At 45.9% G+C, this 16852-nt stretch overlaps 1 protein-coding gene across 7 annotated transcripts in view; it reads right to left on the bottom strand.

Moving 5' to 3' along the window:
• Positions 1–16852, bottom strand: part of SMYD1 (SET and MYND domain containing 1) — a 47575-nt gene that overhangs the window by 10463 nt on the left and 20260 nt on the right. For all 7 annotated transcript variants that reach the window (XM_087436452.1, XM_087436457.1, XM_087436455.1 and 4 more), the window contains 4 exons: positions 13146–13322; positions 9683–9896; positions 7069–7199; positions 1810–1999 (listed from right to left, as the gene is read on the bottom strand). In XM_087436452.1, the coding sequence (XP_087292578.1) occupies positions 1810–1999; positions 7069–7199; positions 9683–9896; positions 13146–13322 (712 nt within the window). The remainder of the gene's footprint in view (positions 1–1809; positions 2000–7068; positions 7200–9682; positions 9897–13145; positions 13323–16852) is intronic.

Below are 16852 nucleotides of genomic sequence, written 5' to 3' on the forward strand. Positions count from 1 at the left end.
CGTAAAGATACATGCACCCCTGTGTTCATTGCAGCATTATTCACAATAGCTAACACTTGGAAGCAACCTAAGTGCCCATCAAAGGACGAATGGATAAAGAAGTTGTGGTATATATACACAATGGAATACTACTCAGCCATAAGAAACGATGAAATCCAGCCATTTGTGACAACATGGGTGGACATTGAGGGTATTATGCGAAGTGAAATAAGTCAGAGGGACAACGTCAAATACCATATGATCTCACTCATTAAGTAGTAGATAATAAAACAATACACAAACACATAGACACAGAGATTGGATTGGTGGTTACCAGAGGGGAAGGGGGGAGGGAGGAAGGCTAAAGCGATAATTAGGCGCATGTGTGTGGTGATGGACTGTAATTAGTATTTGGGTGGTGAACATGATGTAATCCATGCAGAAATAGAAGTATAATGTTGTACACCTGAAATTGATACAACGTTATAAACCAAAGTTACCACAATAAACAGAAAAAAAAAAAAGAGAACTATATTTGTGTATTTAAATGCCCTGGTGGGCTGTGAATCATATAGAAGCGCTCAGTTAGCCTCCCCCGAGGAGTGTGGTTATAAACCTACGTGTAATTTTTCAGACCTGACCATAGGCAACTACAAAGGCTCTACCTGGCAGGCCTCGTGGGGACAACTGTCCTCTGCACACCAGACTTGGTGCACAGTCTCTGAAGGTAACTGTAGTCAAGGACTCAGGACCCCCTGGCTGGTCCTGCTCTTTGCATATTTGCGTTCCTGGCTTACGTGCCTTCCTTCCTAGGTCTCTTTATCTGAGGCCTTGAGCTGAAGTCTTCAGGGGCCTCTACCCAGGCCTCCTTACAGAGGAGGAGGACAGAACCTTGAAGACACTTTCCCCCACTCCGACTCAGTACGCAGTACTTTTTTACTCCTAGCCCTTCCCCAACGCCCTCTTCCTCGCCTCCCCACCACCACCTCAGGGTCCATAAAGCTGCTGGAGCTTTTTGTTCTGGGCCCCCTTGGCCGTGAGATGCCCCCACATCTGTGCTAATCCACCTGACCCTCCACCAGTGCTCATTTCCATGGGGGAAAATGGAACAGGGGGAGTTGGCACCTGCTCCAGTTTTAGCCTCTTGCTAAAACTTTAATCACCTAACTCTTTTAAAGACCTAACTCTTTCGTTTTTGGCTTTTTGCTTTAATCAGCTACTCCACCTGGCAGCTTAGCTCTCTCTCCCAGCTTAGTTAAGCTCCTGACATCTGCTCAGCAAGGCTTCCGCTGCTCAATGGTCTCACCATCAACCAGGCAACAGCTTCTCAGGAGTTAAGTATATTAACCAATCTCCACACTGCCCATTTCCATGGGACTAGGAATATCTTTGTGATAACCAGACAACAAATCTCTTTGCCCATCTGGTCTCCATATATGAAATTCTCAGCATTACTTGACCTGCAAAGGGGCAAGGAGAGGAACTAAAATTTACTGTGTCTGCTCTACATGCCACTCTTTACATATGTCATCTTAATTTAATCCTCATAACAACCCCTTGAAGTGAGTGCCATCTTTCCTGCTTTACAGATGAGAAAACTGAGTAACTTCCCCAAATTCAAACACAAACACCTGGCAAGTGGTGGCACCAGGACACTAGCTGGGACCTCTTTGTAGTACTCTGTCCACCACCCCACACGGCCTTCCCAAGGGTTACAGCCTGGTCCTCTGGGAACTAATGGGCAGGGCGCATTGATTAGTTGCAACACCACCCTTGCCGGGCTCCTGGAGAAGGTGGCCACTGTGGCCACAGTATTAGGGCTGCGAGTACCTTGGGGTCGTCTTTCACCCCCAGGAAGAGGTCATCCTTCAGCCCTTTCTGGCAGTGCTCACACGTGCAGTCAAAGTAGTACTGCCTCTTCAGCTGCCTCTTGCGTTCTTCGCTGACATTAAGGAAGTCGATATAGGACACCGTCAGCTCCTCTCCTTCTGAGATCTTGCCCAGGGCCCGGAGCTCAATTCTGGAGCACGGTAAAAGGAAAAGAGGAAATCAAATCCAGGGCTGTGGGAGTGGGATTTGTGCTCCTCAAGGGTTCAAGGAGTTGAGTCTCAAAGACGACGACTTCCACTAGCACTTGAGAAATCTCCCATTCCCTCCAAAAAGGGAGGGAAAACAACAGTTTTCTGGATAGTTCTGCTCTACTCATTATAATAATCCAATCTGCTCCATTCAGTTAATTGCTCTGGAATCAGCTCAAATAGACTCCCAGTACAGGGCTGGGCTTGGTTGTAAAACCATACACAGTTTCCACATGCAATTATCCCTGTACATTTAGCTATTGATTGTCTGTAACAAAGGAAGGAACAAAAGAAATAATAAGGTGAAACTCCAAACAAGAGAAGACTCAATAGTCATTTCTGCTTAGTTTGGGGACTGCTCTCTCAGGAACACACACATTCAGTTACCCACAGTCTTTGCCTGTTCTGTGTTTAACTATAAGTCTCCTCTTACCTTAACCTTCAGTCCATGGTTCAGCCCTACATTATGTGAGGAGACTTATGCCTGGAGGTCACTGAAGGCAAAAAAAGGCTGGCTCTGTTAGCCTGCTGCGTTGTTTACTCTTGTGTTTATTGGGGGACATGGCTTTCTGGTTGAAGGTGGTTAGCAAGAGCGGATGGCATTTCAGTCCCCTTCCAGACTAGGCCTGACCCTCCAATTACCTATAGCACTGCATACCTTACCATGTAACAGGGACGGAATGTGCTGAGGACAAAAGTCCATTGCAGAACTGACATGCAGCTAAGCCAAACAAGCAGAGCCCAGCCCATGGGCCTCTCGGCCATCCGCCCTCCAGCCATAAGGCGAGAAGCTACAGAAAAGTGGTGAGCCCTGCGAGCTGGATCCTAAGCTGTGCTCCTGTATCTCCCCAGGATCCTGGGGCCTCAATGCCCAGCGGGAAACCTCCACCCGGGGAGTGAGCAGCAGATACAGAGAGCTGGGGAGAGCACCTGCTGAGAGGTCCACAGTCATTTCTTTTACCTCTCAGAGAGGCTGAGTCAGAAACCATGTGAAAGGCAGGACAAGATTCCAGCACCACAGAAGGGTCCCAGTCAAAAGCAACCCCTTCCACTTGCTCTGAGGCGACAATCGAGCGAGCGCTGCTGAATGGCAGTGACATGCATATCCAGGACTCTGAGGTAACCACATAAGTTAAAAAACCTCCTCCCAAAGTGGGGTGCCTTGACGTGCCCAATCAATGTAATATTATACGTAAAAACAACTCATGTGGAGCCTGCAAAATCTAAGTGCCTGTTCACCTTTTGTTTCTTCTTTGCTTTCTTCCCCACCCCAATTTTTGGCAGCAGCTATTACTGATGTGATGAAAGGCAAGAGGGAGAGGAAGGCTGGGTGATTCTACCCATAGCTCTGCTTAAAGTCCTAATGTCTGAGCACCAGGGGATCAACAAATTGAAAACAAATGAGGATGCTGATGTCCAAAGAGGTGAAGTAACTTTCCCCAAGGTCCCACAGCACTTGGGCAACAGAGTCAAGATTAGGACTCAAGTGCCATTCACACTTCACCACATCACACCAGCCTCGCCTGATTGTTTTCAGTCTGCCTCTCAGGTCTGCAATGCACAGGAAATAGAAGCACAAAAGCCCTTGATTTTAGGGCTCTACTAATATCCTAAATAGTTCCATGTGAGCAACTCCTGGGCCAGTGTTGAGTGTGGACCTCTGGCGTCTGGTCCTGCTGGGGTAACTAAGCAATTCTGCCCCCACTAGCCCCTTTTACAGAGGCAGCTCACCATAGTGACATATTGTCATTCAGCAGTGATTCAGTGGCCAGTTGAGTTAGGATTTCCAGTAGCTTTGCTTCTTATCGTGGTTAAGCCAATTCTTACTAGGTCTCAGAGTATCTTAAATTATTTCAATGCTATTAGAGAAATTTCAAAACCAAATTAATTTAAAGTCACTTAAATATGAAAAAATATATAGGTATATGCCCTATTTTACCAAACTTGAAATTGGGGATCATGGCATGAATAGTGATCACCACTCCATTCTGGACCCCAGACCCTTTCCATCTCTATAGTTCAGCTAATTGAGGCACAAGCAGGCAATTTATTTATTTATTGTAGAAATTAGAAACAGAGCCCAGAGCCACAGAGACTTAGAACTGGGAAGGTCCCTAGAAACGCTCTCATCTTGACCTTCGCTCTACAGATGTGGAACCAAATGCCGAAGAGATGATGTGAATCATACTAAGTCACGTGCAATGCACACCAACACAGACTCAGATGCACCAACCACTCCTACCCCTGCGTTCCCAGAGCCCAAACTCCCACACAGCATTTTGTTCTTAATCCAAAAACCATTTCAAGTACTTTCAAGCCCAGGCTGAAAAAAAGACCCATCTGGGACCATGTGGTTGTCAATAAAAAAAGCTGAAAGTAAAATCTAACCTAAACCACTAAATCATAGTTGGCCAGAAGCAGTAAACAGAGAACTATGAATAAATATTTATCAGAAATATCACAGTTATGGGTGCTATTTTCAGAACCCAGTCTGAGTGAGAAGTTGGGGGTTATGAACAAACACACAGTCTTTTAGTAGGTCAGTAATGTCAACAGTCCTCATTTCATGATAAGCAGTGTTTAGAGGGACAATGTAGGCTTTTGCTAAGATGATGTGGACTAGAAGGGACTGTCATGCCTTGAGGTTGGAGGAGCAAGAGAAGTAGTGAAAAAAGGAGAAGAAAGGAAGCAAAGTACAGCAAAGGCATGGCAAGTGGTGGGTGGGTGAGGGACAAATGATTGATATAAATGCATTAGAAATACAGCGTTCAGCAAAGACAAGACTCTGGGATGCAGAAGGACATTACGATTGGACAGCCAGGGAGTCTTGGCAAGGGGCGGCCCCAGCAAACCAGGCAAGTGAGGGAGATGGGTCCTAGGAGCAGGGATGTTTGCAAAGACTGACCCACCTCATCTGGGTGTGAAACATGGATTTCACTGCCTCATGACTGAAAGACAAAATAGACACCCGAATGGAAATCATTACCATTGCTGATGCTGTAGGGCTAGCAAGGGTGCATGGCATTTCAGGTTATGCAGTCAAAGCTTTGGCCATCACAACAACCTCTATCCCAGCCCCTTCTAGCTGGGCTAGTTTGAAAAGATGCAGCCTGGATAGTGGAAAGTGCACTGGATTTGGAATGAGAGGTTCTGATTCAAAGATGCTCAGCCCTGGACAAGTTACTTCCCTTCCCTGGGCCTCAGTGTTCTCATCTGTAACCTGGTAATGAGACAGTGCATTTAAAAGTAGAGTGCTAGAAAATGTATGGGATGCTATTATTATCCCACTAACCAGCATCTTGGACAAATAAATGTTGCCTCTCTTGATGTCTACCTTGGGAAAAATTTGAACTGCGTGTGGAGACTGGTTAGGTCACACAGGTAACAGGTAAAATTTTGGGGGGTTAGAATTAGGCTCCTAACACCACATCCAGTGTTCTTTCCACTATGACAGACAGCTACGCAGCGACTGTAAAGTCACCTTCTCTTGCATGACAGCCAAGAAGCCCAGGTAAAACATGGCTGCTCAAAATTAGCGGATACAGAGAAGCCAGAGCAGACACCAGAGATGTTCTGGAGAAAGGGTCCCCAGGTTCCTGTGGCTGTTACATGTAGTGACAAGAGGAGCCCTGGGTCACCACTGCTTAGGGGAGTGATATCCAGAAATACCAGCCTCATATATGGCTGAATTTAATCCTCTCTGCCAACCAGGCTAACCCTGGAAAACAGCCCCTTTAGGGAAGATTCCATGAGGTCCAGGCCAGTGACCCCAAGAGGCTTAAGAAAGGAAACACAAATGCTGGGAAAAGATTATCATCTGGGTCCCAAATAAACTTCCCTGTCTGAGTGACTTTCCCAATTTCTTAAGGGCCTGGTGTCATGTAGGCCCTTGCTTCTAGAAATAGGAAGAAAAATGGAAATCAGAGTCCTTGCTATATTGGGGCTTAGGCTTGATTCTTGGCTGAGAATCAGAAACCACTGTCTTTGGTTTCTAGGAAGTTTTTTGGGGAAACCTGTTCATTGTTGATGGCTCAGAGTCAACTTGAATCTGTCATAAAAATCTTGTCTCTGAGAGCAAAAGAAATCATATAGTTCAGGTCCCATTCCCCTAAATCCCCCCAGCCTGAGCCAGGGACAACCAGGGGCTCATCCTGTTTGCTGACTCTTCTCCATTTGTGCCCCACCCCCAAGATCTGTTCTTTACCCTTCTGTCCCCTGATCTGGGGGCAAGAGGGCTGACCTCTGAGGGCTTCATTACCCAGGTTCCTTTGCCTTATGGCTTCTGGTTGGGGTTTGGTCAATGGTGGGAGATCAGAAGGTGGGAGGAGAGAGAGGTTGGGGTATTTAGTCTCTTGACTCCCTCTCTGTCTCACCAGGGTTCCAGCAGTGGCTAGTTTTCTGTACAGGCACAGCCAAGTTGTTGGGTGGGAAGAGGAAAGGACCCTCTCTTGTTGCTGCAGCTGCAGAAACAGTACTTCCTCCACTTGCCCCTCCAAGTCTAGGGGTGGCAACGGTTTCAAGCTGTTGCTAGACCCTGGACACTTCACCATTCCTTGTTAGTTTCTTAAACTCTACCCACACTTCTGTAAATTGTCCTTTTATTAAATTCTCTTTGGGTAAACCCTGAGTTTGCGTTCTGATTTCTGCTGAGACTTTGACTGATACATGCTCCTGCCAAGTGCCTTCTCAGGTGATGTTGTTCTGCAATGACCCTAGAAAGATAATCCCAGGCTTCAAGTTTTAAAATAGTAGTTAGAAGCTTATCTAACACATCTAGGCAACCTCAAGAAACATGCAGACTCATACATTACCCATGTGGAATTCTTTGCTATCTTCCTCATTACTTTTCTCCTATCCACAATTATTCTAGAATGAAATTTCTATTTGCTGCCCATTTGAAACCCATGCTAGTTCAGGTTCAACAGTTTGCCTTTGGTTTAAGTCAAGTGGAGAAAACACCATAAAGTCTCCCCATCCCCATCACCTCACCCCCAGTTAAAGACATACTCACTTGCCATTGTTAAATATGACGGTGCAGTTGGGCCAACAGTCATGGTTCACCAAGCCCAGGTTGGGGAAGACGCCCACACCCACTGCCTGCAGGCCTCTCTGGTCACTGAGTGTGAAACCATTGCAGTTAATCTACCCAGAGGAAAAGATAAAAGAGTCAGTTATCGGATATAGACTCGGGACAGGACACTATCCTAGCTGTTGAAAGTTTAAAAGAAAATAGAAGACCTGGTCTCATCCTGGAGATGCTTACAGACTCTGGAAACAAAACAGTTTCCTGTTCTCTGTGTGTTCTCTAAATGAGCCTCAAGATTAGCACCATGGGAAAGTCCCAAAAATGCAATGCCATCTTGAAAGTTTTGGTAGCTGTCTTCTAAAAAGGCTAAAGATGTAAATGTTGGTTCTGAGAAGTCTCGCTTTTCCTGTATCTGCATCTCACAAGTCTTCCCCAGTATTTGTCTTGGTTTCTCTCCCCGTGCCCTGCTCTCCCTTAGTGTGTGTGTGTATGTGTGTGTGCGCGTGTCTGTGTCTCCCCTGCTTCCTTTGCCTACCCACCCTCAACTTCTAAAGCTGCTCATAAAAGAAAATTGACATCTTTTTTTGATTATTTTATGTCTGGTGAATATTTTATACTACCTATTCACAATTTTAAAGTCTGATGAGTGCAACACTTAATGTTTATCTCTGAATGCAAGGCAAATCAAGCTGGTTATTACGTATGTGTCACTCAATTGATTTCCTTTTCCTTAAAAATAAGTTCTTCTTCATAGAAACAGATTCCAAATATCTACTCTCAGGGTATGAAAAATGCATAAGAATGAATCTAACCTAGAATACATTAATAATTGCATACAAATTTCTGCTTTATATATAAACACATGCTGTATATATTACAATATACATTTTTGCACTCACATGGCTATTTGTTATAGATATTGGAGGACATTGGCTATTTCTCCATTCAATCTCATCAGACATTCAGCAAGTACACGAAGTTAAGCTTCTCAGTACCATTAATAAGCTGTGTTACCTTGAGCAAATTTCTTTCTTCTCTGAGCCCTGGTTTTCCCATCTGTAGGTTGAATAAGTTGGATTAGATGATCTCTACAAGTCCTTTCAGCTCTAAACTTTGGTGATTATGCCATCTTGTGGCTGTAGTCCCCAGACAGACTTAGGGATATCCAGGATTGGGCTATTACACCCATTCATCCCAGCACTGTGGAGCATAACCGCTAAGGGAAGCAACTCTAGCACCAGACAAACTGCTTCTAGTCCTTCCTTGGAGACCAGCTCACTGTGTGGCCTTTGAAAGTCATGTAACCTCCCTGGGCCTAGGTTTTCTATTCTATAAAATAGAAATGGTAAAAGCAGACTTCACCTTGTGTTATAAAGATCACGTAAAATAATATATGGGAAGCTATGATGGTTAATTTTACGTGTCAACTTGGCTGGGCTGCAGTGCCCAGATATTTGGTCAAACATTATTCTGTATGTTTCTGTGAAGGTGTCTTTTTGGATGAGATTAACACTTAAATTGGTAAACTTTGAGTAAAGCAGATTAGTCTTCATAATGTAGGTGGGCCTTGTGCAATCAGTTGAAGGCCTTAATAGAATAAAGATTGATCTCCCTTGAGCAAGAAGGAATTCTGCTAGCAGATGGCCTTTGGACTCAAACTGCAACTGTTCCTTGGATCTCCAGCCTGCCAGCCTACCGGCAGATTTGGAATTTACCAAGCCTCCACAATCGCAAGAGCCTATTCATTAAAATAAATCTCTTTCTCTCTGTCTCTCTCTCTCTGTCTGTCTGTCTCTCTCTCTCTCTCCATATATACATATATACATATATATATATCCTGGTGGTTCTGTTTCTCTGGAGAACTCTGACTATAGCAGAAGCACTGACATATGTGAAGACTCAGGAGATGTTGAGTGTGATCATGCTGTTATCATATTACAATACATACGATCACACTACAATAACCCCCCTCCTCAGCCCACTCCCCAGTGCCACAGAAGGGGCCGGGCCTGCCCCATGGAAGACATCCACCCCTATAGCCCAAGGTCTGAGTCTCCTGATCCAGCGGGTTCCCACTCCCACCTCCTGGACTCACATGGCTCCAAGAGGCCTGTCTTTGTTGCTCCAGGCAGCACCCTCCAAAAGGCCCTTACTCTCCTCTCCCTGGCTTCCACACGCACTGCTCCAAGCCTCCCATTATCCCGCCCATCAGATCTGGGAAAAGGAAGGGTCTTATTTCCAAAGCGACTGGTGGGTAAGGGATGCTGATTGGGTCTTTGTTTTCAATATGGAGAGCAGAAAAAGAAGAAAGTGCAGATAAACAAGAAGGTAAATTACCCTCCACATCTACCATTCAGAGACAATGGATAGTCTGTGTGTGGGATGCCGACTTCTAGGGCAGGAATGACCTCATCATAAGCAAGGCCAGAAAAACAGAGATCCGGATGAGAACTCTTCATTTTAGGCCTCTGTCCCCCTCCAGTCCTTCTCTTGGCCTCCTCTCCCCACTCTGACCTGGAAGCATCTGGAAACTTCTTAGTTGGACAATCCCAGCTGTCACCCCACCCCCACCACCACCCCACTTTCTGAGAAACCATACCACGCCAAAGATGTGCGAGATGTACTGGATGCTGAACTGCTGGCTCTGAGGCGGCCAGTACTGCAAGAAAGCGTCCACGTCCACCCGCAGCTCCTTCTGCTCCTCCTCCCCAAAGTGCTCCACGTGGTTCTGCAGCTCGTCCACGGAGACCAGGCAGCCCTCGGTGAGCCCGGTGCCCTCTCTCTCCACCCGCCACATGATGCGTGCCGCCAGCCTGTGGAGGGGCAGGATTAGGGAGGCCCTGCTGCATTCATTCACTCAACACCTACTAAGTGCCTAATGCATGCCCAGCACAGTGTTGGGCACAAGATACGGTTTTGAACTGGACAGATGGACTCTCCTCTATCATGAAGCCTCTTATTGCAGGGGAGACCTAAGTCACAAAGATAATTTAAACTAGTGTGAAGTGCTACGCAGTAAATAAAATAAGGTATAGCATGATAGAGAGTGACTGGGGGAGGGGAAGCTAAGGTGACCAGGGGAGGTGACACGGAGGAGGGACACTCGAGCTGAAAGTGGAATGAACAGGAGGAACTGGCTCTGTGTGGATGGGGAAAGAGCAGGGAGTACAAAGGCCCTGAAGAAGGAATGAGCTTGGCAGGATGGAGAAACAGCAAGAAAGCCAAGGTGGCTGGAGTGGAGAGCAAATAAACGTGGAGGGGAGGGCAGGAGCCAGGTCACATGGGGTCTAGGAGACCACTGAAGGGGCCTGGGGACACTGTGAGGTAGGGCAGCCTGGGTCTCTCCTGATAGCATGGCTAAGTGAGATGAGCACTGGAGAAGGAGTCTAACAACCTGGGTTCAAGTCTGTTTCCACTTCTTACAGTGTGACCCTGGGCAAGTCACTGGACCTCCCCGAACCTATCCAGTGACAAGTAAAGTAAGGATAATAAATATTCCCTGACAGAGAATTTGGAAGACAAAGTGAGGTAATGGATGTCTACATCATGTATGAACTTATTCATATCCTTAATGATTAGATACGGAGAAGGTGGAGAAGATAATCTGGGTGGGGAAACAGTATAAGCAAAGGCCCAGAGGCAGCCACGGGCTTGGCATGTGCAGGAAGCAGGGAGGGGCCTGGCCTGGCTGGAGCAGAGGGCTCTGGCAGAGGAGGGGAAGCAAGGTGGGACAGGAGGGAGCCCTGGAGAGCACAGGGCTTTGAGTGTGAGAGAGAGGGGTGCACTTCACCTTGAGGGTGGAGAGGCCCCCTTGTTCACTGTTAGGCAGCCCACGCCCACAAGACGAAGCCTGTGACTGAGAGACACCTTGGCGACTCTCTGCCACTCACTGACTGCCTGCTGGCCAGGCACCCGGGAGGGGCTGGTGGCCTAGGCAGATCTAGTCCCTGAGGAGGGACCCTCTTGGCAAAGCACAGGCCCTTTTCTCCTTTCATTTGGGTCACACAGTTATTTCTGCAGAGATGCCCTGCTGGGGCACCAGGTACCTAAGAACTGAGGTGTCCCCATGTGGAGCTCAGGACAGCACTGGGGAAAATAAGACTCCGGGTAGGGTGTCTGCTGCCTCCAAGTATTAGGAAAATGGTCACTAAGCTCAGAGAGTAAAGATGAATGGGTGACAGATTTCAACTCAGTATCAGAAGAAACTACCAACCTGGACTACGAAGATAAAGGGAGTGAGCTCCCCATCTCAGGAGGAAACGTTTACTTTGGGCCTTAAAGACTAAGTAGGATAACGAAGAGCTATCTGCCCTCCCATGTTCATTGCAGCATTATTCACAATAGCCAAGATATGGAAACAACATAAGTGTCCATCAATGGATGAATGGATAAAGAAGATGTCTATATATATTTACAATGGAACATTATTCGACCATGAGAAAGAAGGAAATCCAGCCATTTGAGACAACCCAGATGGACCTTGAGGTATTATTCTAAGTGATACAAGCCCAACAGAGGAAGATAAGAACTGCACAGTATTACTTAGATGTGGAATCTTAAAAAAAAAAATCAAACTCATAGAAACAGAGAATAGAAAAATGGTTGACTGGGGCTGGGGGTGAGAGAAATAGGGAGAGGTTGGTAAAAGGGTACAAACTTTCAGCTATAAGACGAATAAGGTCTGAGAATCTAATGTAAAACATGGCGATTATAGTCAATAACACTATGTTATATAATTGAAATTTGCTAAGAGAGTAGAACTTGAATGTTCCCACCAAAAAAAGAAAAAGATAAATATGTCAGGTGATGGATGTGTTAATTAACTAGATAGAGGGCATCCTTTCATAATGTATACATATATCAAATCATCATGATGTACACTTTAAATATCTTACAATTTTATGTCAATTATACTGAAAGCTGAATTTTTTAAAAAAGTAAAATAAAATTACAAAAAAAAGAAAAGAAATAGGATTTCAATAGATGGAACTAAAGGGGATGGGGAGGCTGACTGAGCCATTTCATCTTGCAGTTTCCTAAAAATTACCAGGATATGACGATTCCATTCTGTACTTAAACTTCACACCCTACACACACAGTGACAATGCTTCCAACTTCACCTTCCCCATCGCCTCTGCTCTCCACTGCCTGCTTCATAAGCTCCTACCTGCAGCCTAGCATCAGGCTCTACCTGGAGAAGCCTCCAGGACTTGGGAGCTCTTGAACTGGGGCTCCCCACGTACTGGCCCTGAGATTTCTGGTTATGGCCCCTGGGGGAGGCCACTAATTGTTGCAAATGCAAATGCCTCTTGGGGGTGATGGGTGCAGAGACCTGCATGTACAGCCACGGGGACTGGCAGGGCTGCAGTGACTTGAAAAGCTCTGTATTTTTAAAGGGGGGGAGGGTTGCTACTGAGCTCCAGCTCGTTTTGCCAAATCTTCAGATTTTTTTCCAAGAGAAGCCAGAAAAATTAATTTTTTTAATGTGAAATTTCACTATTTTTTAACATTAGCATATCAATTTTTTTAAAATTAAACACCAGGAGGCCAGCCCAGTAGCATAGTGGTTAAGTTCGCTCGCTCCACTTAGGCGGCCTGGGGTTCGCAGGTTGGGATCCCAGGTGCAGACCCACGCACCGCTGATCAAGCCATGCTGTGGCGGCATTCCACGTATAAAGTAGAGGAAGATGGGCACGGATGTTAGCCCAGGGCCAATCTTCCTCAGCAAAAAGAGGAAGATTGGTGACAGATGTTAGCTCAGGGCTATCTTCCTCACCAAAAAAAGAAATTAAACACCAGGGAACCACACAGAATGGGTCTGCAGCCAGCCCCAGCCAGTGAGTGCGGCTTAGAACTGCTGCTGTAGACACCCTGTTCTCCCTCTTGGACAGGCTCCTAGACCTGAAGGGAGTGCACAGAAGAGACCAAATCCAGCTTCTCCGAGGCTCCTTCCTGAGTTGCACTCAGCCTGGCTTCCTTGGGCCTGGGAATGCTGTCACTGCCTCCACCCCCAGCCTGACATTTGGGAATCCCAAGCAGCCCCACGGGGGCCTGGCTCTGACCTGATGTTCTCGTTGGGCACCTTCCCGTATCTCTTGATGGCTGAACACTCGTTCTTGTGGTTCAGCCAAGCATCCTTCTGGCAAGTGCGGTCACAATAATGGGCAAACTTGCACTGCCCGCAGCGGTGGAGCTTCTCCTGCCTCTTGAAGCAGGTGTGGCACACAAAGTTAACAAGGCTGGAAATGGAAAGAGAAAACACGTAACTGGGGCGCACAGTGGAAATGGCACTGCCCTAGTCGTCAGGAGACTGGGGTTCAAGTAGTGGCTCGGCGGGCCATCCTTGTCTTTCCAAGCTTCAGATTCCCACTTTTCAAAATGAGGGGCTTGGGCTTCCAAAGATCCCTTCTGCCTGTAGCTGTTCTTTTTTTTTTTCTTCTTTTTGAGGAAGATCAGCCCTGAGCTAACATCCTTGCTAATCCTCCTCTTTTTGCTGAGGAAGACCGGCTCTGAGCTAACATCTATTGCCAATCCTCCTCCTTTTTTCTTCCCCCCCAAAGCCCCAGTAGATAGTTGTGTGTCATAGCTGCACATCCTTCTAGTTGCTGTATGTGGGACGCGGCCTCAGCGTGGCCGGAGAAGCAGTGCACCAGTGCGCGCCCAGGATCCGAACCCCGGCCGCCAGTAGCAGAGTGCGTGCACTTAACCGCTAAGCCATGGGGCCGGCCCTGTAGCTGTTCTTTTAGTAGATATTTTTAAGTGAACCCAACATAAGGGACACTATTATGCTCTGCATATAAGCTCTTCAATTTAATTCAGCAAGTGTAGATTTATGACCTATATGTATTAGGCATTGGAAATACCACAAGTTGCCAGAAGAACGATTGAACTTGCGATCACCATGCAACATAAGGAGCACTATGATAGAGGAGGCGCAGACTACTCCTAGAACACATTGGAGAAGACACTTGAGGAGCCCAGGAACTCTTCTAGGCTGAGGAAGTAGGTCCCCTTGCCAAAAGTCACAGGTTATTGGTATTGTGGCACGGAAGGGAGCATTTTGTGTGATGTGTCCTTCTCATCATTGAAGTGTAATGTCCCTTTCCCCAAAGAATAAAAAATCATAACTATCTACAATATAATGGGACATGAAACATGATATGTTTAACACAAAATGAGATCTACATGTTATGATACATGTGATAGTTCTGTGTGTTTTGCAACAGTAAGAATTACAAAGTTGCTAATGTCACTGATGTTATCTGATGTATTCTCCTGGCTCAGAGAGAGAGCAGAAGTGATGTGGAAGAATAATTCCCGCCCATTCAACGGGTGAGGGAGAGAGATGTAGGAGATGAGATTCCTTACCCTGTGCTTCCAGCCTCCTAGTGCTCCCATCAGAGTCAGGTGTCTCCCCTTGCTAAACCCAACACTCAAACAGAAAAGACCATAGGTTAGCGTGAAGGAAACATATTTCAGGACATAAACTAACACCCAGAATGAGTGAAATCTGGTGTGATTCACAATATCTCTAGGCCCCAACTGCACACTCCTGCAATGTGGGAAAGAGAAATCCTGGCCACTGAAGCAGAAAAGTGAGAACAAGTTTAGCGATATGCAGGGAAGCCCTGAGCTCCCTGGGAGAAAGTGGATGTGTAAACTCAAGTTAGAGTTGACAATCTAAACAGGGATCTCAAAAGTATAAGAAAACAGGGACTTTTAGAATCACAGAATTCTGAGCCTGAAGGAAGATCTTCAACAGAACCTATAAGTACAGATATCCCTTGCGTCCATCCCCGTAGTGGGATTCCCATAGTGAAAGAGTTTACTGCTTCTAAGAACAGTTAGTCCATTGTTGGCCAGCCCTAATTGTTGCAGATTTCTTCCTTGTGTTAAGCTTGAATTTGCCTTCCCGGAAAACATACTCCTATAAGCTATTTTGGCCCTCTGGATCCTTGTCCAATGGAACAAGCCTGATCGGATCAGTCCTTCATGAATTTGAAGACTACTGCTGCGTTTCCTCTTCATTTCCCTTCTCCAAGTCAAACACTCCCAGCTCCTTCAACAGTTCCTTGTACAACACAGTTTCTGGAAATTGGGGTCTCCAGTGTGCCTACAGCAGGTCCCTGAAGCCAAAGGAAGGTGAGTGTAGCAGGGCAATCAAGCAAGATCCAGGGGCCAATGCTAGGTCGTCAGGCTCAAGGAGCAGCCCAAGGGCCCAGAACAGCATCAAGAGATGGAGACAGGTAGAAAGCCAAGCTGAGGGTACTGCACTGGCTACTGCTCTAAGCTACGTCCTGGGCTTCCTGGAGTCCAGGCAGTTTTCAGCCTCTGGGTGGCCAACTCAACACACTGCTGTGTCCCATCTGCTGTGAGGCACATTGCTAGTAATTTGTTACTCATCATAAAATACTCAAGGGCATGAAAGGTTAGTGCTTATTTATAAGCTAGAGCAGATTCAAGGTTATTACTATAATAACGTCTTCCTCACTCCCTTGCATTTCCTTAAGCTTTCCTAATGAGAGAGGAAGAGTAGAATTACACTCACATACTTAGGATTGCACAGAATTCTCAGCCCATCATAACTATGCCACAGAGGGTACTGAGAAGGTCATTTGTCATGAGTGCCCCAGCAGAACAGAACATATAGGGTTCACACAGGACTCTGACCATTTAGTGGAATCTCCAAACCCCTAGAGATGGGGAGCTATGAATTTCTCACATCTGTCTCAAGTCAGGATTGCATTCTCTGGTAGGAATGTGAAGTTCATTAGCAGGGACTAGATTGCTGAAGAACTCAAGTAATCGGGATCCCAAAGAGGCTCCAAATCTTGTCTCTTGGCCACTCAAGGGTGGGACGCTGGGTCACAACACTTTATAATTATGGTGCCCAAAACAGTATAATATCCAAGTGTGGTGCTATTCACACTTCTTGGATCTGAAAATTGTGTTTCCATTAGCTTCTTTAGCAAAAAATTCACATGTATTTAATATCAAATTACAAATATAGTCACTAGAACCTCCCGAGCTTTCTCAAGTCAGTCTCCCTTCATTTGTCCATATGGCATTGCATTTTTAAAACAGCTTTATTGAGGTATAATTGACATACATAAACCACACAGATTTCAAATGTTTAATCTAATAGACTCTGACATATGCATCTACCTATGAAACTACCACCACAATCAAGATAATGAACATAACTATCACTCTCCAAAATTTCCTCATGACATTGAATTTTTTAACCCAAAGCGGGGTCTTCACCTTTACCCCATCTGATAGCTTTCAAGGCAGATTGAAACTACCAGATCATTTTGGATTTTTATTGTCTTCATTTATATCATTATGCTAAGCTTTGAGTCGCCTGCAAATCTGAGAACGTGTCTTAGGTTGGGAAGGGGAAGGAGGAGTGGATGCCCACCTCTGGGTTATCAGGACCCAGAGAAGGAAACAAACCCAAGGCAGGAAAGAAAGGGAGGACAGCCAGGAAATGGTCTGGAGAGGGAACAGTTAGAAGCAAGCACCATCGTGCTGGCTGTCACTTGGAACTTGTCACTTGGAACTGCAAGCCTGTCTGCTCCAGGGGCACCCAGCAGAGAACAACCCCACACTGGAACTGCTCTAGTATTTTACACTCAAATTGACATTTTTAGAATATTCTAGTATAACATCCTCATATTTCTATTTATACACATATATTCACATTCATATACATATTGCATGTGAAAACTGGACTTTGTATCTACCAAACAAAAATAGCACACTTCAC

This window comes from Ceratotherium simum, chromosome 11, assembly GCF_057802395.1.
Source record: "Ceratotherium simum simum isolate JZ-2026a chromosome 11, ASM5780239v1, whole genome shotgun sequence".
NCBI lineage: Eukaryota > Metazoa > Chordata > Mammalia > Perissodactyla > Rhinocerotidae > Ceratotherium > Ceratotherium simum.